Source organism: Mandrillus leucophaeus, unplaced genomic scaffold (genome assembly GCF_000951045.1).
Source record: "Mandrillus leucophaeus isolate KB7577 unplaced genomic scaffold, Mleu.le_1.0 Scaffold36, whole genome shotgun sequence".
NCBI lineage: Eukaryota > Metazoa > Chordata > Mammalia > Primates > Cercopithecidae > Mandrillus > Mandrillus leucophaeus.
The window spans coordinates 4,227,381-4,254,948 of NW_012103809.1; the positions used below are offsets into that span (position 1 = coordinate 4,227,381).

The window sequence follows — 27,568 nt, forward strand, 5'->3', positions numbered from 1 at the left end:
AGGGTGGCGTCCCTGGCTGCAGGGCTGCTCTTCGGCAGCCTCGCTGGCCTGGGTTCTTACCAGATGTCTCAGGATCCAAGGAACGTTTGGGTTTTCCTAGGTATGTCTGCTTCAGCGTCTCCTTAGGGCAGTCGTGTATCTGCAATACTCTTTTCCAAACGACCCTGGTTTGGTGGGATGGAGCGAGTTCTTCACACTTAATTTACTACAGTTTCACTGCTTCTCCAAGTCCAAGTCCTCAGAAAGTTTGAAAATAGGAGAAGGGTGGCGGGAATTGTCCTGGTTCCTGTTTATCATTTATGTAGAGACTATGGAAAGATTTCCATACCTCATGAATTGTGTGACTCTCAGAAAATCATCCATCCTCTGTGGGCCTTATTTTCAGTGTTTCCCTAGTAGAATTAGCATCAAACTTGTGTTACCCGTATTTACCCAGTAAAATTAGCATTAAACTTGTGTAAGACAAGTAATGTGTCAATCGTTGAGGTTTTCCGCTGAAAACCATTGGCCTCAGCATCACTACAATATCACACATCTGGGTTAGGTTTGCATCCACGTTGCATTTTTCCCGTTTGAAAATCACCTCTTTAGCAGTCAGCTAAATAAATATGTAAGACATAGGCCATGCCTTCCAGGAGCTTTCAACTGACTTCACTGGGGAAGTAAGACATGAGCATAGAAGCAGGACTAGAAATGTACCCTCTGAGTGGCATGGACAGTGAGTGGGGTGGGGGACCGAGGAGTCCTTCTTATCAGGGTGGCTTTCAGCACATTTCTGTGGGGCTCCACTCATGTGTCAGACACTGCTGGGAGTGTGGGTTCCTCACTGTCTCCACAAACCCCGTGTGAGAATGAGTGCCATGTGGGAGGGAGAAGCCGTGTGATCTGTACACATCAGCCGGGTTGGGAAGGGAGGTCAGTGATGGCTAATGGGGTGTGCTGGGGAAGGAGGTGCGTCCAGGTCCCAGCTCTGCCTAACAGCTCCCTCCCTCATGCTGCAGAATGACTTTGAGCCTGCTTTTTCCCTTTCTCTGATCCTGCTCCACTCAGCAAATGACCTCATGCCTATTGTAGAGAAAAAACAGCAGCCATCAGGTGGGGACTCCCTGGAACCTTTAATCTCCAAGCCTCACCTCGTCCTGTTTTCCCTCCTCTCCAACACCAGTGTCCTCCTCTGTGCTTTGAGTGTCTTCTCCCTGACCTTCTCCAGACCTTCACACTGGCAAGGATCCTGTCTTGTATTTGTATTCCTCCTTTTAGGTGGATCCCCCCCATTGATATTCAGATGTGCTTGTCTCTTTCCTCTTCATAAACTTCTTCTTCTTTTTTTTTTTTTTTTGAGACAGAGTCTCACTGTGTTGCCCAGGCTGGAGTGCAGTGGCGCGGTGTTGGCTCACTGCAACCTCCGCCTCTTGGGTTCGAGCGCTTCTCCCGCCTCAGCCTTCTAGGTAGCTGGGATTACAGGCATCTCCCACCATGTCAGGCTGATTTTTGTAGTTTTAGCAGATACAGGGTTTTGCCATGTCCGGGCTGGTCTGGAACTCCTGACCTCAGGTGATCTGCCCGCCTCGGCCTCCCAAAGTGCTGGGATTATAGCCGTGAGGCACCATGCCCAGCCAAGAGGGCAAGAGGGAGGGAATGGGAGGCCAGAAACCTACAGCACCTGGTATTTCCCCCAAGGTGGGGTGGTATTCTCCCATCCAAGTACCATGCAGGACCGACTTTGCTTAGCTTTTGGGAGCAGACAAGATCGAGCGTGTTCAGGGCGGTATGGCGGTAGACCAGACACTTCTTAAAGATCATTTATGCAGCTGGGCGCGGTGGCTCACGCCTGTAATCCCAGCAGTTAGGGAGACCGAGGCAGGTGGATCACCTGAGGTTGGGAGTTCGAGACCAGTCTGACCAACATGGAGAAACCCCCGTCTCTACTAAAAATACAAAATTAGCCGGGCATGGTGGCTGGCACCTGTAATCCCAGCTACTCGGGAGGCTGAGACAGGACAATCACTTGAACCTGGGAGGTGGCGGTTGCAGTGAGCCGAGATGAAGCCACTGTACTCCAGCCTGGGCAACAGGAGCGAGACTCCGTTTCAAAAAAAAAAAAAGATCATTTATGCTTCCTTTCCCATCACACATGATCAGCCCATCTCAGTCACTGTTTCTGTCCCTGTGTTTGTGGAACAGCTCTCCCTGAGGCTGCCAGTGACCTGTGTTTGTACAAAATCCAATCTACATTTTTCAGTCCTCCTTTTACTTGGTCATTTAGCAGTTCTCAGCATGGTTGACCAATCATTTTCCATTCTCCTGGTTTCCCTTTTTATTCTCTCATTTTCTTTTGGCAACTCATTTTCCTTTTTGGCCACTAGACATTGAAGTTCTTCAGGCTCTTTTTGTCTACTCACTTGACAGTTTATAAGTACCATCAAAGCCTATGCCTTTAATTTCCACCAATACACAAATGACACAAATTTCTCTCTCCTCCAGGCTGGATTCTCATGTATTCATTTGCCCACTTTCCTTCAGGTGTCTCTAGGAATCTGCCCAGACCTAACCTCATGGCCACACACTCCTCCTGTCTTCTGTTCTCCATCCATTCGGGTCTTGATTGCTCTCTTTCCCCTCCACCGCCCCCTTTCTGACTAATCCATCAGCAGGTCTTGTCGACACTATTTCCAGCCCTTATCCTGAGTTGTCCTCTTTTTCATCTGCACAACCATCATCCTAGTCCCAGTTATCCCCTCTTTCTTACCTGCATTCCCAAGGATGTTCCTTAGCTGGTATCCCCATGTACCCTCTAGTTTCCCTGAAGTTTGTTCTGTATGGTACAGCTAGAATTATGCTTTCAAAATGCAACTCTGGGCCGGGTGCAGTGGCTGACGCCTGTAGTCCTAGCACTTTGGGAGGCAAAGGCAGGTGGACTGCCTGAACTCAGGAGTTTCAGACCACCCTGGACAACATGATGAAACCCCGTCTCTACTAAAATTAAAAAAAAATTAGCCGGGCATGGTGCCAGGTGCCTGTAGTCTCAGCTACTTGGGAGGCTGAGACTTGAGGATTGCTTGAACTGGGGAGGTAGAGGTTGTAGTGAGCTGAGATCATGCCACTGCACTCCAGCCTGTGTTGCAGAGTGAGACTGTCTCAAAAAATAATAATAATGCAACTCTGTTCATGCATCTTTCTGCTTAGTAGCCTTTAATAGCTTCTCATTGCTCTTAGGATGAAAACCCAATCCCTAGTATGGCCTTCAAGGCTCCATGTGGCCTGGCCCCTCTTACTTGCAAACTGCATCTTGACTTCTGTGCCACAGTGCCCATTTAGGGTGAATGTGCCACGCTCCCTGTCAGCCACCGGGCCTCTGCATATACTGTCCCCTCTGCCTGGAAAGGGCCTTCCCATCCTTCAGCTTATTAACTCCTGTAATTTCAGATCTCAGCCAGTCTTCACTTCCTTGGCTAAAAGCCTTGCATGATCTCCCTGAATAGGTTGATCCCCTGTTGAGCTTTTTTGTGTAGCATCAATTATACCTGAAGCACAAATTGTACCTTGGTTTTCTTTGTGTGATTGTTTAAAGTCTGTCCCATCAGACCTGAAGCACTGTAAAAGGGCAAAGACAGTTACAATTACCTTTGTATTCTCCAGCACCTAGCACAGCGCTTGACATGTAGTAGGTGCTTTGACAGTTACCCAGTGGGAATTGCGTGCAGGGTGGAGGAAACAGTGTCTGCGGGGCGTGAGAAACAGCAGCATTTTGGAGAAAACTAACACATTGATGGCTAAAGTGTGGGTTTTGCAGAAGAAGAGTGGTAAGAGATGAGGCTGGAAGGGCAGGCAGGGCCCAGGCTGTGAAGGGCCCTGTTTGGCCAATATTGGTACTTGGACGCATAGGATGTGGGCAGCCAGTAATCTCCCCCTACTTGGAGAAGGAGGAATAAGCATAGGATGAGGTGTGACCCTTGAGAGATGGGTGGGGCTTGGTCCACTTCTGATTCCCCTGCGTAGAAGATGTAATGAGTTTTGACCCTTCTTTGTATCTTTTTCAGCTGCTACATCTGTTACTTTTGTTGGTGTTTTGGGATTGAGATCCTACTACTATGGAAAAGTCATGCCTGTAGGTTTAATTGCAGGTGCCAGGTACTTTCATTTGTTACTTTTCTTTACCATGTAGAGTTCAGTTTATTCCCCAAGATACTTTATGCATTCAAAACCTAACTTGTTTCAGGATATCTGATGCTATGCATCAGCTGACATTTGATATATACACTAATAGGAGATGCTTCAAAAACAATGGTTGATTTAATGTCACAATGACATGAGTATATCCATTCACTGTGGAGATGGCTTTCTCTGGTCCTAGCTCCTCCCTGTATGGTGGCAGAAGTTTTAGTGCAAAGCTATGACTGCAACCTTTTGTGTGACTTGCGGGGAATGTGTGGGGGTCCCATATTTCTTAGATGTGTAGGTGTCTTTTATAGAAAATTTTACTAGAAGGGAATTTTGATTGAATCCTGTTTTCTAATTTTGATTATAATACGTAAACCAAATTGTGGTTTTAAAAAAATTTAGTTGTAGGCCAGGCACAGTGGCTCACACCTGTAATCCCAGCACTGTGAGAGGCCATGGCGGGCATATCACTTGAGGTCAGGAGTTCGAGACTAGCCTGTCCAACATGGTGAAACTCCTCTCTATGAAAAATACAAAAATTAGCTGGGCGCGGTGGTGCATGCTTGTAATCCCAGCTACTCGGGAGGTCGAGGCAGGAGACTCGCTTGAACTGGTGAGGCGGAGGTTGCAGTCAGTTGAAATCCTGCCGCTGCACTCCAACCTGGGCAACAGGGTGAGTGAGACTCCGTCTCAAAAAAAAGAAAAAAAAATCGGTTATTAAGTGTGATAAAGACATCCTGAAGGCAGGGGAATTTTAACAAACCTGTTTTGGAGAAAGATTGCATACTCTATTCTCATCGTAGTTACGATGCTGCCAGTGTAATTTTTTTTGTTTGTTTGTTTTTTTTTGAGACGGAGTCTGGCTCTGTCGCCCAGGCTGGAGTGCAGTGGCCGGATCTCAGCTCACTGCAAGCTCCACCTCCCGGGTTTACGCCATTCTCCTGCCTCAGCCTCCCGAGTAGCTGGGACTACAGGCGCCCGCCACCTCGCCCGGCTAGTTTTTGTATTTTTTAGTAGAGACGGGGTTTCACCTTGTTAGTCAGGATGGTCTTGATCTCCTGACCTCGTGATCCGCCCGTCTCGGCCTCCCAAAGTGCTGGGATTACAGGCTTGAGCCACCGCGCCCGGCCAATATTTTATACCTGAAGCAAAAGAGTCAGTGTGGAGCAAGGTCTAGAGCAGTAAACTGAGAGGCTGGAGCTTCAACCATTATCAGATCCCTGAGGGTGGGGCGGCCTTGCTCTCTCTCGCCTCCATTTCTTCATCTCTTCAAATTATTGGCAGTTGGATTAGGATCCAGCTCATGTGTGCTATTTTAAGACCTCAGTATGAGACTGTCCCTTGGCTTGCTTTTTCTCTGGTTCCTCCAGGGATGGAAATTTTACCTCTGACCACTCTTGCCTTAGTACCTCCTCCCCCACACAGTTGTGAGGAACCTGCAGAGTTTAGTTCCTTAAAAACATAGTTGCCTGTTCTGTCCTTTACCTGACGTTTTCTATCTTGTTTCTTTTAAACAGTTTGCTGATGGCCGCCAAAGTTGGAGTTCGTATGTTGATGACATCTGATTAGCAGAAGTCATGTTCCAGCTTGGACTCATGAAGGATTAAAAATCTGCATCTTCCCCTATTTTCAATGTATTAAGAGAAATAAGTGCAGCATTTTTGCATTTGACATTTTACCTAAAAAAAAAAAAAGACACCAAACTTGGCGGAGGGGTGGAAAATCAGTTGTTACCATTATAACCCTACAGAGGTTATAATGAGGATGTAACATGAGCTTATTGAGACCCTCACAGAGATTGATTCTTGTATATTGATGTTCTCTTCTTTCTGTATCTATAGGTAAATCCCAAGGGTAAAATGTTAGGTGTTGACATTGAGAACCCTGAAACCCCATTTCGTGCTCAGAGGAACAGTGTGAAAAAATAGAGTATCTGTTCTTCTGCTCATCTTAGACCACAGACTGACTTTGAAATTATGTTAAGTGAAATATCATTGAAAATAAAGTTTACTATAAATAATATTTCCTATGGTGTCTTCATTGCCAGAGCTGGTCTAGTTCATAGAATGACATGGTGCTAGCCGCAAGATATAGCAACTTGAAAGTATTTTGTTGATATTTAGAAATTACCTATTTTGAGAAATTTAAGGACCAAGGAAAGTTATTTGATTGTACATTGCATTGAAGCTTGTTTCAAAATGATCTCTGAGGATTTTTTTTGTTTTTTAAGAGACAGGGACTTTTTCCGTCACCTAGCCTGGAGTGCAGTGGTACAACTATATCTCACTGTAACCTCAAACTCTTGGGTTCAGTCCTCCCACCTCAGCCTCCTGAATAGCTGGTACTACTGGTGCATACCACCTCGCTAACTTATTTTATTTTTTTGTAGAGATGCCGTCTTGCTCTTGCCCAGGCTGGTATCAAACTCCTGGCCTCGAGCGATCCTCTCTCCTTAGCTTCCCAAAGTCGTGGCTAATGAGCATGAGCCACTGTACCTAGCCACTGAGGATTTCTAAGATTAGCACTGTGTAGCAAAAAAAGAAGAAAAAAAAGTGTGGTTTTTTTTGTTGTTGTTGTTAATTAGTTCATATGTAATTGTGAAACTGGAAGACCCATCTAGAGCTTGAATCACCTAATTTGGTCTCTACATTGGACACATTTACTGGATACTGGTACGTTTTTAGTTTACTTTATTCATGTTTCAATATGAAGAATTAATCTGGTGCCCTTTGCTTTAGTTTTCATTCCATTTAAAAAGGTAAGGAGCTGGGCGTGGTGGCTCACACCTGTAATCCCAACACGTTGGGAGGCCGAGGTGGGTGGATTACAAGGCCAGGAGTTTGAGACCAGCCTGGCCAACATGGTGAAACCCTGTCTCCACTAAAAATTCAAAAATTAGCTGGGTGTGGTGACATGCATCTGTAATCCCAGCTACTCAGGAGGCTGAGGCAGGAGAATTGCTTGAACCCGGAAGGCGGTGGCTGCAGCGAGCTGAGATCGCGCCGCTGCACTCCGACCTGGGCGACAGAGCGAGACTCTCGTCTCAAAAAAAAAAAAAAGGTATTTGCTACTGATTTCCCCTAACTGATACTGGTTGAGTTTAGAGTGTAGTTCAGACACTTTATGTATTTGCATAAGCCCCTTGATGGTGATCCTAGTTTTCCATCCTTTTTTATAGAACTCTGGACAATTGAGGGCACTTGTGTTGCAGTGGTAGAGGCATCAGAAGGCCATAGACCATCCAAAGCTACCAGCCTCCCAGGCTTCCATAGCTAAGAGTTTGAGTCTAATGTTGGCCCTTTTTTCATGTGTCATGGAGTGTTTCCAAAGGGCACACAATTTTGCCATCTTCAGTCCTAGAGGAGGACCTGGCTCCTCCTGAATGACAAGGTTCCCTGAAGTTGGGAATTAGTTTAGGTGCCAAGTAGATCCCTGTGTGACTATTTGATCCCCAGCAATCAGCCTGGAAAATTCTAAGGCTGCCCGCAGATGAGAGGCAGGAGGTCTTCATAGCCCTTGCCAGGTCCCCTCGTCCCTGCTTCTCTGCAAAGGTCCCGGAGTATTTACTGCTAAGGGTTGCGCTGGGTCCTAGCAGTGCAAAGAACAAGTCATGGTGCTTGCCCTTTTGGAGTCTAGTGGAGGAGGCGGACGTCTAAACAAAGGCAGTAGAGAAATAAGTGCATAATGGAGGTAGATCCCTATTACTGTGGGGGCACAAGTGGGGGAGTGGGCATTTCTGTTTAGGGAGTCAAGGGAGGCTTCACAAAGCAACCAATAGTTAAACTGAGTCTTGTCAGTTGATTCATGAGTCAGTTGACATGAACTCCTTTTGTGAGTTGTCTATGAGGATTTCATAGGTAAGGAAGGGCAAATGTCTCGGATAGAGGGAACAACACATACAGTGCCTCAAAGGCATGAAACTATGTAGCATAGCTGGGTTCAACCCTTTCTTTGGGATCTTTTTTTTTTTTTTTTTTTGAGATGTATAGCTCTTGTTGCCCAAGCTGGAGTGCAATGATGCGATGTCAGTTCATTGCAACCTCCACCTACCGGGTTCAAGTGATTCTCCTGCCTCATCCTCCTGAGTAGCTGGGATTACAGGTGTGCACCACCATACCCGGCTTTTTTGTATTTTTAGTAGAGATGGGGTTTCACCATGTTGGCCAGGCTGGTCTTGAACTCCTGACCTCAGGTTATCCACCCGCCTTGCCTCCCAAAGTGCTGGAATTACAGGCGTGAGCCACTGCTCCGGGCCAAGATCTAATTCTTTATAATGGCTTTTAAGTTGTACGGATGTTTACTATTTAGTTTACCATTCCCCTACTGATAGAAATATGTCTTGTTTAATGTCTTTGATAGCCTGGAGCAGTGGCTCACGCCTGTAATCCCAACACTTTGGGAGGCCGAGGTGGGCAGATCCCCTGAGGCCTTTGATATTACAAAGGATGGTGTACCAAGAAATACCCTCATGGAAATCCCCATGAACATGTGCAAAGGAATCTGTAGGTTACATTCCTCAATGCAGAGTCAGAGCATCTCAGCATTTAAAACTGTGATTGCCCTCAGAAGAAAATGCACCAATTTACCCTCCCACTAGCGGTGGCTAACTGTGGAAGTGAACTTTTTAAAAATCTTTTGACACGTTAAGCTGAAAGTCTGCAAACTTATTGTGTAAAGGACCAGATAGTGAGTATTTTAGGCTTCGCAGGCCATCTGTGTCCCAGCTGCTCACCTCTGCCTTTGTAGAATGAAAGCAGCCATAGCCAATCGGTAAATGAGTGTAACTGTTCCAATAAAACTGTACGTATGGGCCCTGAAATCTGGATTTCATATGGTTTCTACATATCACAAAATAGTAGTCTTATATTGATTTTTTTCAACCATTTCTAAATGCAAATCCATTCTTAGCTTGCTGTCTGCACAAAAACAGGCAATGGACTAGCATTGGCTCGCTGACCATAGTCATGCCTGTAAGAGTTAAAGAAAGAAGAAAGAAACATGAAACGTGGCTTTGCAGTCAAAGACAGGTTTTCTTTAGTTAAAACCTGAGAGGCCTCCCGGCCGATTTCAGTTAGGAGCACTTTCTCCTACAGACTAAGAGTGTATATTGGTTTTAGGGTGAGGGGACTTACCAGAAGCTTGGAATGTTTGTGTGTGTTCATGGCGGGGTTGGAATCTCTCTGGGAGGAGGGGTTATCTTGGGACAAACATCTTCCCGGCTGGAGGGGTCTTATCTTGGGGCCAGCATGTCTCTGGTCTGAGAGGAGTTTGGAATGTTTCTGGTTGAAGATGTTGTGGTTTATGGTAGTGCTGACCTTAGCCATTAGGCTGATGCCCTTTGAATTCAGGCGGTTTTTTATGAAGGTGAACTTTAGAATGAGGGCTTGTCCAAGATGGCGATGCTCCTGCTCTGTCCATGCCAACCCCTAATCTATCCAAAAAATGTTATCTAATGGTTTCGGTGATTTAGTTATGAATTATTAAGCATCTTTCATACATTTATTGACCAGTTATATTTTTTTCTGTGAGCTGCCTTTAATCTCATTTGTTCATGTTTTTGGTTTTTTAATTGAAAACACTGGATAGTCTGAGACTCTAGTATAAAAACGTGTTCTTTATCATATATATTGAAAATATTTTCCTCTCATTTGTTGTCTCTTGATTTTGTTTATTTTGCTGTTGTACAGAAAGTAAACATTTATGAAATCAAATTTATTATATTTTATTTATGGCTTTCAGATTGAAACCACCATTGCAAAATTGTAACTGGGATAGTGAAAGAGATCTGGCCTAACCCACTCCATCTTACTTCTCACCTCCAAGCTATCTTAGTTCATTCTGGTGTGGGCTGAAGTAACTGTGGGAGGAACTCAGTTTATAGTTTAAAACAAAGATGAAGGCCCGGCGTGGTGGCTCACACCTGTAATCCCAACACTTTAGGAGGCTGAGGTGGGTGGATCATGAGGTCAGAAGATCGAGACCATCCTGGCCAACACAGTGAAACCCTGTTTCTACTAAAAATACAAAAAAAAATTAGCTGGCATGGTGATGGTGGGCGCCTGTAGTCCCAGCTACGCGGGAGGCAGAGGCAGCAGAATTGCTTGAACCTGAGAGGCAGAGAATGCAGTGAGCCGAGATCGCGCCACTGCACTCCAGCATGGCGACAGAGCAAGACTCCGTGTCAAACAAAACAAAACAAAAAACCCAAAGATGAATAACAGTCCTTTCCCGAAACAAACCCCTTCTTACCTGGAGACTTGACTGCCTTTGTAGCACTAAAAAATTAGCCAAAAGATTAGAAAATATGATTTAGGAGTCACAAGGAGTTGGAGGCTACAAGATTCTGACCCTTCCCAAATTGCTCCTGGGGTAACATCACTATTGTAAAGCCTAAAATCAGCGCTTGAGATATTTTGCAGTCCCTGCACTTGATGGATCACCTGGCATCACCCAGATTGATAAACTGGCTTATCTGATCTTGTAGCCTCCACCCAGGAACTGACTGAGTGCAAAAGGACAGCTTGCACTCCCTATGACTTAATCTCCCACCGGACCAATCAGCACTCCTGACTCACTGGCTGCCCCCGGCACACCAGGCTATCCTTAAACACTTCGATCCCTGAATGCTCTGGGAGACTGATTTGAGTACCGATAAAACTCCAATTTCCTGCACAGCTGGCTCTGTGTGAATTACTCTTTCTCTATTGCAGTTCCCGTCTTGATAAATCGGCTCTGTCTAGGCAAAGGGCAAAGTGAACCCATTGGGCCGTTACAAGATTTTGCGTCTTTGGAAAGCACTTCACATTTTTACTCTTTTGTTTGAGATAGAGTCTCGCTTAGTCACCCAGGCTGGAGTGCAATGGTGCGATCTCGGCTCACCACAACCTCTGTCTCCCAGGTTCAAGCGATTCTCCTGCCTCAGCCTCCCGAGTAGCTGGGATTAAGGGCATGTGCCACCACGCCCAGCAAATTTTGTATTTTTAGTAGAGACAGGGTTTCTTCATGTTGGTGAGGCTGGTCTCGAACTCCTGACCTCAGGTCGGGACCTCTCGCCTGGGACCTCTCGCCCAGGCTGGAGTGCTGTGGCACAATCTGGGCTCACTGCAGCCTCTACCTACTGGGTTCAAGTGATTCTCCTGTCTCAGCCTCCCTAGTAGCTGGGACTACAGGCGTGTGCCACCATACCAGGCTAATTTTGTATTTTTAGCAGAGCTGGTGTTTCACCATGTTGCCCAGGCTGGTCTCAACCTCCTGACCTCAGGTGATCTACCTAGCTCGGCCTCTCAAAGTGCTGGAGTTATAAGCGTGAGTCACCACTGCACTTGGCCATTCATGCATTCATCCATGCATTCATCTTAGTATGGACTCATGGATAGTTCTTTTTTCTTGGGGTTGTAACACTTATTTTCTTGCTCAAATTGTTGCAGCTTTGGCCATTGGAAACTCAGTTGACCTCTGTGTCCCTTTGGCATAGCCAAAGGGTTTGTGTGTTTGTAGAACTTCCTTATTGGGCTAGTTTGTGTGTTTGTAGAACTTCCTTATTGTCTGGCACTACAAGACGTTCTAGGCTCATCTTGTATATTTCCTGTCCTAGTACTAGAATCAGCCATTTCTCCAAGTAGCCCTGGTTCCTTTTATTGAACAGTGGTATTGGAAACCAGTATCTGAGTACTAGGTATCTTGTTGCTACTGGGCTGAAATCTACTTAAAAACATTTTTTTACATTGTTACTCTTTTTCTAGCTTCCTACATTAAATGCTCAAATTCAGCATATTTTCCATGCTCGCTTCTTTCACAAATAAACCATGCGCATAATTTTTTTCTGAGATCTGTTTTGGCTGGATGTTACACCTCTTAATATAGAGGTATATTATTGTCCATTTCTAAAAGGCTTTTCATTTCAATTTTGATATTTCCTTTTTGAAACATTTATTTAGAACAATATTTTTGAATTTTTAAGTGGATAGATTTGGGGGCCATGGCTTTTTGTGATATTCCAATTTTATTACACTGTAGAAAGAGATTGTGGCTTGCATATTTCTACGTTTGAGAATTTTTTTTTTTTTTTTTTGAGACGGAGTCTCGCTCTGTCGCCCAGGCTGGAGTGCAGTGGCCGGATCTCAGCTCACTGCAAGCTCCGCCTCCCGGGTTTACGCCATTCTCCTGCCTCAGCCTCCCGAGTAGCTGGGACTACAGGCGTCCACCACCCCGCCTGGCTAGTTTTTTGTATTTTTAGTAGAGACGGGGTTTCACCCTATTAGCCAGGATGGTCTCGATCTCCTGACCTCGTGATCCACCCGCCTTGGCCTCCCAAAGTGCTGGGATTACAGGCTTGAGCCACCGTGCCCGGCCCATTTGAGAATTTAAGATTTTTTTTGCAGCCTAACAATAGGGTTACATTTTTTGTGAATGTTACATGTATTTAAGAAGAATGTGAAGATTTTCCTTGTTGGTCAAAGTTCTATATGGTATACTTTTGAAAAACTTAGTTTACTGTGTTATTATTTCTTTACTTATTTTAGGTCTCTAGATATTTTTTTCTGAGAAAAACCTCCCACTCTGATCATTTCTTTCTATATTTATAAATCTTTGCTTTATATATTTATGTTGTTTTAACATTTTATTTTGAACATTTTCATATCTACAGGAAAGTTTCAATAATCTTCAGGAGCAGCCACATACCCTTCACCTAGTCTCACTGATTCACCCGTTGTTAGCATTCGGCACATTCTCTCTCTCTAAATACACACACAGACACACACACATGAACAGAAATGAAAAAGCCTCTAAAGTATCAGCAAATCAAGTCAAACAATATAGAAAAGGAATAATACACCACAATCCAGTGGGATTTACATGCAAGGCTGAGTTGCAAGATTTGAAAATCAATTAATGTAAATATCACATTCACAGGCCGATGAGGAAAAATCACATGAGCACATCAATAAACGCAGAAAATGGATTTGACAAAATCCAACATCCGTGTATAATACAAACTCCCAGAAAACTGGAAAGAGGAGCTTTCTCAAATTGGTAAAGCATATCTATTTAAAAACCCCTACAGCTAACATCATACTTAATAAGGGGAGAAATTAGATGTTTTCCCTGCTAAAACCAGAACAAGGTAAGGCTATCTACGCTCACCACTCCAGTGCTATACTGGAAGTCCTAGCTAATGCAATAAGACAATAAAAGCAAGTAAAAGGTATACTGATTAGGAAGGAATAAATAAAACTGTTTTGCTTGCAGGTGACCTGATTGTCTGTGCAAAGTCCCAAAGAGTCAACAAAGAAACTCCTGGAACTAATAAGTGATTATAGCAGGTATGAGGATATAATGTTAATATATGAGTCATTTGCTTTCTTATATACCAGCAATGAAGAATTAAAGTTTGAAATTAAAAATACAGTATTGGAGGGGAAGAAAAAATTACAGTATAATTTACATTAGCACCAAAAAACCTCACATATTTAGCTATAAATCTAACAAAATATGTACAAGAGCTATATGAGAAAAACTACAAAACCAATGAAAGAAGTCAAAGAAGATATCAGTTCTCCCCAGCTTGATCTAGATTCAGTGTAATCCCAATCAAAATCCCAGTAAGTTACTTTGTGGATATCGACAGTCTGATTTTAGAGTTTATATGGAGGAGTAAAAGACCCTAATAGTCAACATAATATATTGAAGGAGACAGACAAATTGGAGGACTGACATTACTCAACTTCAAAACTTTTATAAAGCTAAAGTAAATAAGACAGTGTGGTATTGGGAAAGAATAGACAAATAGATCTGGAACAGAATAGAGGACCCAGAAACAGACCCACATAAATACAGTCAAATGATCTTTAACAAAGGGAGCAGAGGCAAGTCAATGAAGAAAAAAGGTAGACTTTTCAACGAATGTGCCGGCGCAGTGGCTCATGCCTGTAATCCCAGCACTTTGGAAGGCCAAGGTGGGTGGATCACTTGAGGTCAGGAGTTCCAGACCAGAGTGGTCAGTATGGTGAAACCCCATCTCTACCAAAAATACAAAAATTAGCCAGGCATGGTGGTAGGCACCTGTAATCCCAGCTACTCAGGAGGCTGGCGCAGGAGAATCGCTTGAACCTAGGAGGTGGAGGCTGCACTGAGCCAAGATCATGCCACTGCACTCCAGCCTGGGTGTCAGTGTGAGACTCTTTGTCAAAAAAAAAAACAAAAAAAACAAAAAAGCAACTGCTGGAATCACAGGACATTAACATGAAAAAAACCTCAAGATACAGAACTTACATCTTTCACAAAAATTAACTGAATATGGATCACAGATCTAAATTTAAAATGCAAATTATAAAACTCCTATTAGCTGGTTGTGGTGGTACACGCCTGCAGTCCCAGCTACTTGGAAGGCTGAGGAGGGAGGAGGCTTGAGCCCAGTGAGCTATGATTGTGCCACTGCACTCCAACCTGGACAACAGAGTGAGACCCCCATCTCTAAAAAACGTTTTTGTTTTTTTTTTTTAAAGCCTCATAGAAAATAACAGGATAAAATAATAAATGACCTTGGGTTTGGTGATACCTTTTTAGATATGACATGATAAGCACAATTTATGCAAGAAAAAATTAAGTTAGGCTGCATTAAATTTAAAAACTCCTGTTCTTTGAAAGACATTGTCAAGAGAAAGAAAAGACAAGCCACAGATTGGGATAAAATATTTGCCAAAGACATATCTGATAAAGGAATGTTACCCAAAATAGACAAACTCTTAAAACTCAGTAGTCAAGAAAATAACCCAATTTAAAGGTAGACAAAGCATCTGAACAGATACCTCACCCAAGAAGATAGACAGATGGTAATGCATATGAAAAGGTGCTCAACATCATGTCATTAGAGTGTGAAAAGCATAATAGCAGTGAGATGCCACTACACATCTATTATAATGACCAAAATTCAAAACACTGATGCCACCAAACACTGGTGTGGATGTGGAGCAACAGGAGCTCTCATTCATTGCTGCAGGAAACACAAAATGGTACAGATACTTTGGAGGACAGTTTGGCAGTTTCTTTTATTATTTTATTTATTTATTTTATTTTTTTATTTTTGGAGATCGAGTTTCACTCTTGTTGCCCAGGCTGGAGTGCAATGGCACAATCTTGGCTCACTGCAACCTCCACTTCCCGGGTTCAAGCAATTCTCCTGTCTTAGCCTCCCAAGTAGCTGGGATTACAGGCATGCACCACCACGGCCAGCTAATGTTTTTGTATTATTAGTAGAGGTGGGGTTTCATCATGTTGGCCAGGCTGGTCTCCAACTTCTGACCCCAGGTAATTCTGGAAAAAGAAAAACTGTGGAGACAGTAACAAGGTCAATGGTGGCCAGAGGTTCAGGGCAAGATAGGGAAGGATGAATAGGGAGATGACAGGATTTTGAGAGAGTAAAACGATTCTTATACTATAATGGTGGATACATGTCGTTATACGTTTTGTCAAAACCCATAGAGTACAACACAAGAGTGAACCCTATTATAAACTATGGACTTTAATTAATAACAATGTATCAATACTGGCTTATGGGTTGTAATGAATTATCTATATGAATGCAAGATGTTGATAACAGGGAAAATCAGGGAGGGGGAGACGAAGGGGCATATGGGAACTCTACTTTCTGATCAATATTTTCATAAATATAAAATGGCTTTTTTTTTTTTTGAGACGGAGTCTCGCTCTGTCGCCCAGGCTGGAGTGTAGTGGCATGATCTCAGTGCACTGCAACTGCTGCCTCCCAGGTTCAAGTAATTCTCCTACCTTAGCCGCCCAAGTAGCTGGGATTACAGGTGCCCACCACCATGCCCAGCTAATTTTTGTGTATTTTTAGTAGAGATGGGGTTTCGCCATCTTGGCCAGGCTGGTCTTGAACTCTTGACCTCAAGTGATCCACCCGCCTAGGCCTCCCAAAGTTCTGGGATTACAGGTGTGAACCACTTTGCCCGGCCCTAAAACTGCTTTTTTTAAAGACTACTAATGAAAACAACAACAAATAGAATTCAGGATATAAGGTTTAAAAATATAATGAAAACACACTAGTTAACCATATTTATTTTAATGTCTATTCAGAGTTTAAAAGTTTCCCAGTAACACAAAAGACTGCACAGCTTTGAGACATTAAACTGTACAAATACATATAACCATTACCCCTAGGATAAATTACTCTTTAGATTTTAACATTTTTCAGCATTTTACATCTGAACAGTTGAATCTTCTATACAAAAATATCATTATTATTATTTTATAATATGCCTTGGATAATGCCCACAAGATGACACCTATTACAATAGCAGTTGTTACAAAGTCACAAAATACATAAAAATCTCAGCAGTTAACATTATTATTCTTTAAAAAGAATTTACAGTACTAAGGTCCAGCCCAGAAAGTGGCAAGTTTAAACAGAGTAGCCCAAAGTTCGAAGTGTCTGTTTAAAATACCAGTTTGGAAATAAACTAAGAAAATAATATGTGTACTATGTGATATCACTGCCCCAGCAGCTGAACGCACTTGCATTACAGCAAATGTGAACGTCAGAGCTGAGTCAGCGGTCAGCAGCATGAGTTGGCTTGGGGGAACCAGCTGGCACGCTTCACCTTTGAGTCTGGTAGGGACACAGAAACAAAGCAGTTTGAAGAGTCCAATGAACCAGCATCAAACACAGTTTCCAAAACTTTCTTAATGATGTCAAACCAAGAGAACCTTGACTTGATTAATATCAAAGTCATCAAGCCATCGGGTTTGACAGTCACCTTGAATTCATAGGAGCTGTACTGTCAAGATCAAAATACAGGCGGTCTACTAAAACCAGGTGGCATAACTTTGATACTCTCTATGTTAAAGATACATTTATTTCTAAAAAAAAAAAAAAAAAAAAAAAAAAAAAAGGCTGGGCACTGTGGCTCACACCTGTAATCTCCACACTTTGGGAGGCCGAGGCAGGTGGATCACCTGAGGTCAGGAGTTCGAGACCAGCCTGAGCCTGACCAACATGGTGAAACCCTGTCTCTCCTAATACTACAAAAATTAGCTGGGCGTGGTGGTCACGCCTCTAATCCCAGCTACTCGGGAGGCTGAGGCAGGAAAATCACTTGAACCCAGGAGGTGGAGGTTGCAGTAGGCCAAGATGGTGCCACTGCACTCCAGCTTGGACAAGAGTGAAACATCGCCTCAAAAAAAAAAAAAAAAAAAAAAAAAAGACATCCTGCTCAAGATTGAACTTACCATCTCTCCCATAGCTTCAAAGAAGAAAAACAAATAATTGCAATCTTTCTGTCACTGACAAAATGGCAGCGCAGAGCCTTAGCCAAATAAGAACCACAGCTGACAGCCAGCAGAGGTTGGCCCAACTGCTGTACAAAAACAAAAGACAAACCTCTTGAGCCAATCACAGCAAAGTGAAGAACTACTAAACCATTTGGGCACATACAACAAATGAAAACTAAAACACGCTAAACATTTTCTGGAAGTTTTTTTTTTTAAGGGTTCTTATTGGATTTACTATTTATTAAATTGTAGATCAAATACTTCATACTTTGGCAAATAGTTTATTCAATACTTTATAACATCCTACCCATATATCAACACTGTGGGCAATGATTCTAAGAAAATGCATTTCTTGGAAATAAATAAAATAGGGGATGATTTTTGCTCTTCCAAGTACCCACTTTTGCATATTTCTTCCAGAACTCAGTAGAAATAGACATCTGTAGACATTTCCCAGGGTCAAGGAACTTGCACGTACTCTACGGAGCAGTGCTGTGGGGTTTCACACCACAGACTCCTACCGGTGGCCTCCATACTTGGCCACCCAGTCTGTCCTCCCGTGCACTGAGGGAATGGGCTGTGCACGGTTCACAATATTTAGGTTTTTTGCTGTAGGATTGTAAGTACGTCCTGAAAACTGCCCCCGACCAGTTTTTGTGTTCCAGGTATATTCTGAAAGAAATCAGATTTGGAAAATAGGGTTTTACTCATTTGCTTTTCAAACTCAAAGAAATTCATCCTCTCATTTGATGGGGAAAATCTGAATTTATGTTTAAAAGATTAACTCAGTACTCTCTGAGGCTTTTTAAATGTTAAAACCAAAAATTGTAGTGTACTATTATGTTGACATCAATTAGAATTTCCAATAGCTGGCCGGGCGCAGTGGTTCATGCCTGTTATCCTAGCACTTTGGGAGGCTGAGGCGAGGTGGATCACCTGAGGTCAGGAGTTTGAGACCAGCCCGGCCAATATGGTGAAACCTCGTCTCTACTAAAAATATAAAAAAGTCAACTGAGCGTGGTGGCGGGTGACTGTATTCCCAGCTACTCAGGAGGCTGAGGCAGGAGAATCACTTGAACCCAGGAGTCAGAGGTTGCAGTGAGCCGAGATCGTACCATTGCACACCAGCCTGGGCGACAAGAGTGAAACTCCGTCTCAAAAAAGAAAAAAAAAGAATTTTCAGTAGCTGAAGAGCCAACATTCCTGGTTTATAGTGCTGACGCTACTGCTATTTTCAATATTTTACTTTTAGATAGGCAAAGCCAGGTAAGAAGACCAAGAAAAATTATTGGCTCAAATTCAATGGGCAACACCCACAGTGTTAGTGACTTTGTAATGTCACACTGTGGTTACATCTAAATAACATTCACACAGTATCACCACAGAAAAATGTATTTGGAATTGTGAATCTATAAAACTGTGGCTTCATGGAGAAACACACATGGGGTCCTATAATAGATTTCTTTTTAAAAATTAAAATGTGGGTTTTATGATGAAGTTTTTTTGTTTGTTTGTTTGTTTTGTTTTGTTTTTTAATGAGGCGGAGTTTCGTCCTTGTTGCCCATGGAGCGATCTCAGCTCACTGCAACCTCCACCTCCTGGGTTCAAGCGATTCTCCTGCCTCAGCCTTTTGAGCAGCTGGGATTACAGGGGCGCACCACCATGCCCAGCTAGTTTTTGTATTTTTAGTAGAGATGGAGTTTTTCTATGTTGGCCAGGCTGGTCTGGAACTCCTGACCTAAGGTGATCCACCCACCTCAGCCTCCCAAAGTGCTGGGATTACTGGTGTGAGCCATCGCACCCGGCCAATACTTCATTTCTTATTGGGAAAATCATAGGTGGGAACACAACTCTCTGAAATGGTAGGATCCTGAACTTTTTCTTTTCTTTTCTTTTTTTTTTTTTTTTTGAGACGGAGTCTAGCTCTGTCGCCCAGGCTGGAGTGCAGTGGTGCAATCTCAGCTCACTGCAAGCTCCACCTCCTGGGTTCATACCATTCTCCTGCCTCAGCCTCCAGAGTAGCTGGGACTACAGGCACCCGCCACCATGCCCGGCTAATTTTTTGTATTTGTTTAGTAGAGACGGGGTTTCACCGTGTTAGCCAGGATGGTCTTGATCTCCTGAACTCGTGGTCCGCCCGCCTCGGCCTCCCAAAGTGCTGGGATTACAGGCATGAGCCACCGCGCCCGGCCGGATCCTAAACTTTTAATTACAAGGTTGTTTCATTCATATATCTGACTGTTTAAAAATTTGTGAAAAATTTAAAATTTCCTGAACATTTGTTATCTGAACAATTTATGAGCTAAAACTGCTTCAACATTTCAAAGGACAAAGCAGGAGATCATTTTCCAGAGAACTTTTGATGCCTTCTTCAGTCCTTCCTTCATGCTTTCCTCACCTCGAACTGAGAGCTAAGGTATCACAGGTATTGTATCTGAGGAGGGATGTTTGCTTTCTCCATCTGGGGTTTAAATATCTCTTCACACTGTGTAGTAGCTGCCATTCTTGGATTAAACTCTAAGTGTTAATGCTGAAATGAATCTGACCATTTTGTATCCCCAGCCCTAGCTATCCCATATTTACTGGCATGGTTGGCAGTTTTTCTTAAATTTTCCCTGTAAAACTGGGAGGTAAGAGGGAATTCTGTGAGCACGTGGTCCTGACAAGCTACTAACTTCAGCACGGGTGAACAAGATATTAAGCGTGGACACCCTGGGGAAGACGGCAGCCTGGCTGCGGTGTAGTTTGGTGGAGGCAGGGAGGCCAAGAGCTCCCCACTCCATGGTTTGACAGGTCCTTCTATTCCACTCTTTTACTGGGCTAAAATTCTCAAAGTCAACGCCACTAAAAAGCTATCTAACAAAGTCAGGGACAACGTGTCTACGAAGGCCAGTTAGGCACCATGTTTTCTAGGAAGAGCCCTTTAGTTACAGCCATTGGAAGAGAAAGGAGCCTCTGTCTGCTAAATTAGTTGAGCTCACCCATGTGGGCCATAGGTCAAAGTAGGAGTAGAAGAGACAGCGTGGGAGGGCAGTAGAGAGCGGGAGAGAGGAATAAGCCCAGCTGATTCAGAGAGGGAAAAGGGAGCATGGCATTAAGCTAATGAGTGAGGCTCTGAGGGCAAGAATTGAGAGCTTTGGGGAGTAACAAAAAGAAAAGCCTTTTTCCAGGTCATGACATCACCTAAGTCAAGTCCTAAATGGTTTTAAATGAAATTGTGTTCAGGACAATATTTTGTAAAACTTTTTCAAGAGGGAATCATTGTGCTAAGACGGGGGTAGAGTTGAGATTTAGGGTTCCTTTCCTAGATACACTAGAATTTTAGGACTCAAGTACCTTTGGTGAATAACCCAATAGCTGAGAGGAGCCCAGATCTCGTGGCAGGGCAAGAAATGCTTTTGCGCTTTAGTGGGACCACCCTGCACCTCACCGCCCCACAAGAGCGGGATAGTGAGCCTTGTAATGCTTGCTCTGTGTTTAAAAACTGCATCTGTCCTATCAAGGACATTTAACTTCTTATAGAAAATCTGTGCTAAATGAAAGAAGTTTGCCTTTAGTTGTGGATTTAATTGATGCCACTATGATGTAACTGTTAGCAAGATATAAAACTTGTGTAAGATGCAGATCATAATAGTACCTCCTGGAATAGAGCCCTGGGAGAATTAATGAGTTAATGTACACAGAGTGCTTAAAACAGGATCCCGCACTTCTACAGTGATCCTAAAGGGTGCTGTGTAGAACAGAAGTCACTCCTCCAAGTCCTTGTTGTTAGTTTCAAGGCAAGGAATAAGGAAGTATTAGGAAGTTTGGAAGGAGAGATTACGCGGGGAGGAAGACATTGATTTTCCGTCTCAAAATTAGAGAGGTAGAGGCCGGGTGCGGTGGCTCACGCCTGTAATCCCAGCACTTTGAGAGGCTGAGGCAGGCAGATCACAAGGTCAAGAGATTGAGATCATCCTGCCCCGTCTCTACTAAAAATACATAAATTAGCTGGGCGTGGTGGCGCGCACCTGTAGTCCCAGCTACTAGGAAGGCTGAGGCAGGAGAATTGCTTGAACCCAGGTGGCAGAAGTTGCAGTAGGGAGCTGAGATTGCGCCACTGCACTCCAGCCTTGTGACAGAGCAAGACTCTGTCTCAATAAAAACAAAAACAAAAAACAAAACAAAACAAACTTGAAGGGGAGAAAGAAGAGCAAAGACGAGACTATGGAGAAGGGGAAAATAGTTGGGTAAATATGGTAATGACCTGGTTTTATTTTCTTGTGGGAAACTGTCACCCAACTGGGATGACAGGAAGACGCATCTCTTACAGAACAGTGTTTTTCTAAGGATTTGCATTGACCACTTGAGAGTGATTAATATTTACTTCATTTTTTACCTTTCCTCCTATCACCATCTGGAGAAAATTCTGATAAGCAAAGTAAAGAAATGAAAAGTTAAGAAAAAGCATTTACTTAAAAAAATGAAAACAGGAATATGCATGCTAATTGGATAGAATAATTAATATATAAAGGCCTTCAATATCTTACAAAAATATTTTTTAAAAGACCCACTCTTGATTTATAAGAGTAGATACTGAGGTAACAAAATAATTTGAAACATTATGATTTTTTGCTTTTATATTAAAAATATAAAATGTGGCTGGGTACAGTGGTTCACACCTGTAATCCCAGCACTTTGAGAGGCCAAGGCAGGATGATCATTTGAGGTCAGGAGTTCAAGACCAGCCTGACCAACATGGTGAAACTGCGTCTCTACTAAAAATACAAAAAAAATTAGCTGGGCATGGTGGTGCATGCCTGTAATCCCAGCTACTTAGGAGGTTGAGGCAGGAGAATTGTTTGAACCCGGGAGGTGGAGGTTGCAGTGAGCTGAGATTACACCACTGCACTCCAGACTGGGCAACAGAGCAAGACTCCATCTCAAAAAAATAAATCAATAAAATTTTATATTTCTAAATGAATGACTTATAAGGCTGGCTTAAATATTTGAGGCTTTATAAATACCACTGCTGTATATAAAATGTTTACTTATTTTGTTTCAGCGGAAAGATAATGAAGCAATTCTTTTCACAGATAAGGTAACTGTAGTACTACTTAAGCAGTTCTGTTGTGGCAAGAAATAAAAAATTAAAGAAGTCCAGGCTTTATACATTTTTAGCTCCAATAGTGTGAACTTTAAAGACTGGCATATCTAATCAGGGGTTTTAATATAAGATAGTGGTTAGGATAGGCTGTGAGCATACTTTCAGAGTCAACTTTTAAATTAAACTACAGGCCAGGCATAGTTGCTCATGCCCGTAATCCCAGAGTTTGGGGAGGCCAAGGTGGGAGGATTGCTTGAGCCCAGGAGTCAAGATCAGCTTGGCAACATAGCAAGGCCCTGTTCCTACAAAAAAAATATTTTTGAATTAGCTGGGCGTGGTGGTGTGCACCTGTATTCCCATCTACTCAGAAAGCCGAGGCAGGAGGATCACTTGAGCCCAGGAATTCGAGGCTACAGTGAACCATAATTGCATCACTGCACTCCAGCCTGGGTGACAGAGCAAGGCTTTTTCTCTATTAAAAAGAGTTAAAATAAATAAACTACAATTAGGTATCTTATCAAAGTTCTAATAATTTGCTTCAATGTTTATTTTTGGTGCTTCACTAAGGATATCTATTTCAGATTAAAATGATTCAGAGACCATTCATGGTCAAATCTGACTGGCTTAAGTACAGAATCATCACCCTCCATTTCAAGTGTGTACCCCGACATGTGGCTGTCACATGCCACGCCACTGGGGAGCAGGCTTACCTCAGTTAGGCATATCGCTGGAGGGTGGAGGGATAAACCCTTCCCCACCGAATACTATTGCAAAGCAAAAGGCAGGGTGTGAAAGTCCTGCCACCACTCACTTCTACGCCCTAAGATGGAACTGTAGAGACACACGTCATGTTGACTCATTCATAAATAGAGTGTCAGCATTTATTAAGCTTTCACCCTGTGCCAGGTCCCGGGCAGAGGGCTCTGGAAAAGGCATTTTCTCACATCTCACTGTGCAGCACGGCACACTCTTTGGAAGTGGATTAAGTTGAGTTTCTATCCCAGCTCCACTAGCTGTGTGACCTCAGGTAAGTTACTTCACCTACATTTCGTCATCTGTAAAGAAGAGATCTAGCTACACCATCAGGTTATCATGAGGATTAAATGATATAATCCCAGTAAGCCCTTTACACTGTGCCTGGCAGAGAGTCACCACTTAATTAGAGGTAGCTCTTCTTATAATTATTAGACCCTCAAATACACATTTTTGGAAGAAAAATAGGACATTTCGGTAAAAACAAAAAGAAATGCATGAATGAGGTGAGGCTGACTAAAAGTCTTTGCTGGGAAAAGTTACTGCATAAACTTAAAAAGGAAAATGCTCCTTTCTGCTCAGGAATCTAGAAAACCGTATCTGAAGTTGTTCTTACCTGAAGCCGTTGCATTGAGAGGTGCTAAGTGGATCCTCTGGCCAGCTGACTGCACTTCTTTTTTGAGAAAGGAAGGAATATATCCTGACTGATTGTAAGTAGCATAGCTTCCAAGATTTCCTAGTGACATATCATAAAGTTTCACAGTCAGAAGGTGAATATTTTAGGCACAGTAGAATAACAATGAATACTCCCCCATTACCTCTAAATACTACTTTTCAGCATCTACTATGTTCTAGGCACTATGCTGTGCTTGTTACAGATATTCTTATTCCATCCATACAACAGCCCTCTGAGATCACATTATTATCCACATTATTATCCATATCGTGTGGCTCTCTGATGTTGAGTAACTTGCCTAACTTCTCACGGTTAGTAAGAGACTGAGCTGGAGTCTGAACTCAAGGCCCAGGGGTGTTCAGTTCACCCTGAACATGCCAGGTTTTCTCACGATCCCGCTTCTTAATATGGGGCTATGTTTCCCACTGCGAAGCCCCCATCTCTGAAGTGCTCTCTGTGTCTGTCTTCGTTCTGTAAAATGGTTGTAAGTGGACTTATTCTCGTTGGGCTGTTGTAGGGATTGATGAGACTCTTCAGAGCATGTGGCATAGAATCTGTACTCATTAAATGTCAGCTAGCATCATTGCCATCATTATCGTCACCATCATCATCACTATCGGTGCATGCTCAGTCTGGCGGTAGCATAGGGATGCATTGATGAGGAAAAATCTAGAGTCTGGAGACCAGTCAGGAAGTCACTGCTAATAGCTGAAATGAGAGAGGATGAGGGTCTGAACCACAACAGTGGCAGAGGGTGAAGAAGAAGGGAACGAAGCAGGTTCACGGGGTGGAGGTGGCAGGGAAAGAGGGGAATCTAAACTAAGTTTGTAGCTCAGGTGACTGGGTGCATTGTCCATGGATAGCAACATAGGAGGAGAATGAGGATTGGGGGAAAGACGTGGTACCCGGAGGACATTCAAGTTGTGGCAGGCAAAGGGCACGTAGGCAGGCGTGGAGACTGGTAATGATCAGGGTGTGGTGGTTACAGAGTTGTGGGCTTGGAGGAGCCAGCTCAGAGGGACTGCGAATGCGCAGAGACCTGGCGTAGACCCCCAAGGAACATCAGCATTAAGGGACAGGAGAGAAAAGGACCCCATGGAGGAAGAGAACAGGTAGAGAGGGGGGTGGTAGGAGGAACAGGGTATGGAAATCTAAGACAATACACACTGAGTGTGGAAAAAAGGAACGGGAGATGAGGCAGAGGACTCGGATGGGATCAGCACTGCCCATGGGATCTGGCCACTGGGATGTCAAGATCTAGCGGAGCTGCTGCACTGGCAGGAAGCAGACTGAAGATAAGCGACAACCGGAAGTGACAGGTGGAGCTAGCTCTGCATGGAGACAGGTTATCTCTAGAAGGCGAAACGGGGCTCTGATCACCCTCGTGGTTTCAAAGCACTGTTCAGTAAACAGAGTGTTTTCTCCATAGTGTTATCTGTTCACACGTCTCAACACTGGGCTCTTGTGTCCCTGAGGTCTCTCGTGGCATATCAGGCTTCAACAGGTGTCTGCTCTTGAAGCAACAAATGTTAAAGTGCAATATTATGTTATCAGCCCCTAAAGGACTGTATACAGTAAGCACATGCTCTCAGTCTATACATGTTTAACCCTACTGAATTTTGCATAAGTTCAGCTGCTGCCTACTTTAACCTTTTACTTCAGAAACATTTTAGGAAGGAAATTCAAAGCAGTGATTGGATTCACTAGCAGCTTCAGTCATGTCTCTTGCTCTCATCGTCATCAGCAGAGCAAACACTTATTAAATGCTCAGCATGTGACAAAATTCCAGATAGGGTTATGTAAGAATACCTAAGGAAATTTCGTCCATTTTACGGACGGGAAAGCTGGCTTAAACTACTTGTCCCAAACCACAAAAGCTGGTGAGTGACGAAATGGGGATACATCAGACTGTAGGATTCATGCATTGAACACTTATATGATGCTTCTTATTGGAGAAAGAAGTTGTTAGGGAAAAAAAAAAAGAACAGAAAATTAGGTCTTCTTGAATTATTTTGGCTTATTATTTGAAGTACCTTGTATGCTGTGAATTTTCAGATTGGAGCCAGTGGTTAGCACTGTTGAAACCAGTGACACTGAACCCCTAGGAAATCCACCATCTCTATTAACCCAGTTAACCTTTTTTTTAAAAAAAAATTATTTATTTATTTATTTATTTGAGATGGAGTCTTGCTCTGTTGCCAGGCTGGAGTGCAGTGGCGCAACCTCGGCTCACGGCAACCTCCGCCTCCCGGGTTCAAGCGATTCTCCTGCCTCAGCCTCCCGAGTAGCTGGGATCACAGACATGTGCCACCACACCCGGCTAATTTTTGTATTTTTAGTAGAGATGGGGTTTCACCATGTTGGCCAGGATAGTCTCGATCTCTTGATCTCATGATCTGCCCAGCTCGGCCTCCTGAAGTGCTGGGATTACAGGTGTGAGCCACCACACTCAGCCTAACCTTTTTTGAAAAGTGGTTGTTCATGCTTAATAAATGAATTTCAGAACTTTGAAAAAAAATTCTAAGAATATAGATCACAAAATTAGAAAATACTCTTTTGATTCTTTTCATTAGAATTATTTGCTTGATTTCTTCTATAAATGTCCATAATTAATTTAAGAAGACCAGCATATAACCTTTTGAGAGCATATTCATCTTAAAATCTCAATTACTGAAGGAAGATATTCTTGATGAGACAGAATGCTTTTCTTTGTCCTAGTCCTGATTTGACTTCTAAAAGCAGATCATCTTGGTCTTTTATGTCAGGATTAGGGGCACATGTTGAGAAGAGGATTAGACAAGAGATTCAAAGAACAAATTGCATTCATCTGACACCCAGAAATTACCTTGTAGGTCCTCTAATTTTTCAGGAAAAGTTTCATTGCATGATAGTTTTTCGATTGGTTTAATTATGCTTTCTTCTAAAGAGAAGACAGATGGAAAGAAAGAATAGTAAGGAGAAAGTGTTAGGAAAAGCAGAGAAAAAATGGATTAGATGATTAATGAAAAGACCCAGAAAGAGCCCTTAAAAATGCAAAAATGTCCCCATGTGTTGCCACAGCATTTATTTGATGCCAACTGTATATTCCCCTGAGACTCAAAGTTGTTCTACTGTCATTTAATTGAATTTGTGTAATTGGTTGGTTCAGTGAATATTATTTTTAATTATCTGAAGAAAAAATAAATGAATTACAGTGCTGCAGTGTATGACACCTCAGCAACATTAAATGGATAAGCTGAGTTTTTAAAGAATCTAGAAAACTTGTAAAAAGTCCAAATGTATTGAGTATTGATGTCGCATCAGAATATCTCACTAAACTACTCACTTATTATAATGGTAATTGTCAAAGTTTTTTGATCCAATATCACCTACATTAAAAACAAACTGTACCTCTTCACACACTTTTAAGTTGATATTTAAAATTTTTAATCATAAGTTTAACAGTTGCAAAGGATGTTATTTCTGACATATTGTAACTATAGGCATTTTAAAAATAAAACTATTAGTGATTTTTTTTTGAGACAGAGTCTCGCTCTGTCACCCAGGCTGGAGTGCAGTGGCATGATCTCAGCTCACTGCAACCTCCACTTCCCGGGTTCAAG

At 42.9% G+C, this 27,568-nt stretch overlaps 2 protein-coding genes across 4 annotated transcripts in view; one reads left to right on the top strand and one right to left on the bottom strand.

The window, feature by feature from the left end:
- The window catches only part of TMEM14B (transmembrane protein 14B), a 10,359-nt gene extending 1,379 nt beyond the window's left edge, over positions 1 to 8,980 (top strand). Inside the window, exons 3-5 of one of the 3 annotated variants that reach the window (XM_011989652.1) lie at positions 3 to 100; positions 4,041 to 4,131; positions 5,679 to 6,183. In XM_011989652.1, the coding sequence (XP_011845042.1) occupies positions 3 to 100; positions 4,041 to 4,131; positions 5,679 to 5,730 (241 nt within the window). In that variant the 3' untranslated portion in view covers positions 5,731 to 6,183. Of the gene's footprint in view, positions 1 to 2; positions 101 to 4,040; positions 4,132 to 5,678; positions 6,184 to 8,142 lie in introns of those variants that run through there. The other 2 variants (XM_011989654.1, XM_011989653.1) reach the window with 2 other exon arrangements.
- An 8,420-nt stretch (positions 8,981 to 17,400) lies between these two features.
- The window catches only part of MAK (male germ cell-associated kinase), a gene marked incomplete at its 5' end in the record, with an annotated part of 53,795 nt that continues 43,627 nt past the window's right edge, over positions 17,401 to 27,568 (bottom strand). Inside the window, 3 exons of the mRNA XM_011989691.1 lie at positions 17,401 to 18,123; positions 23,907 to 24,026; positions 26,812 to 26,886. Of these exons, the coding sequence (XP_011845081.1) occupies positions 17,969 to 18,123; positions 23,907 to 24,026; positions 26,812 to 26,886 (350 nt within the window). The remainder of the gene's footprint in view (positions 18,124 to 23,906; positions 24,027 to 26,811; positions 26,887 to 27,568) is intronic.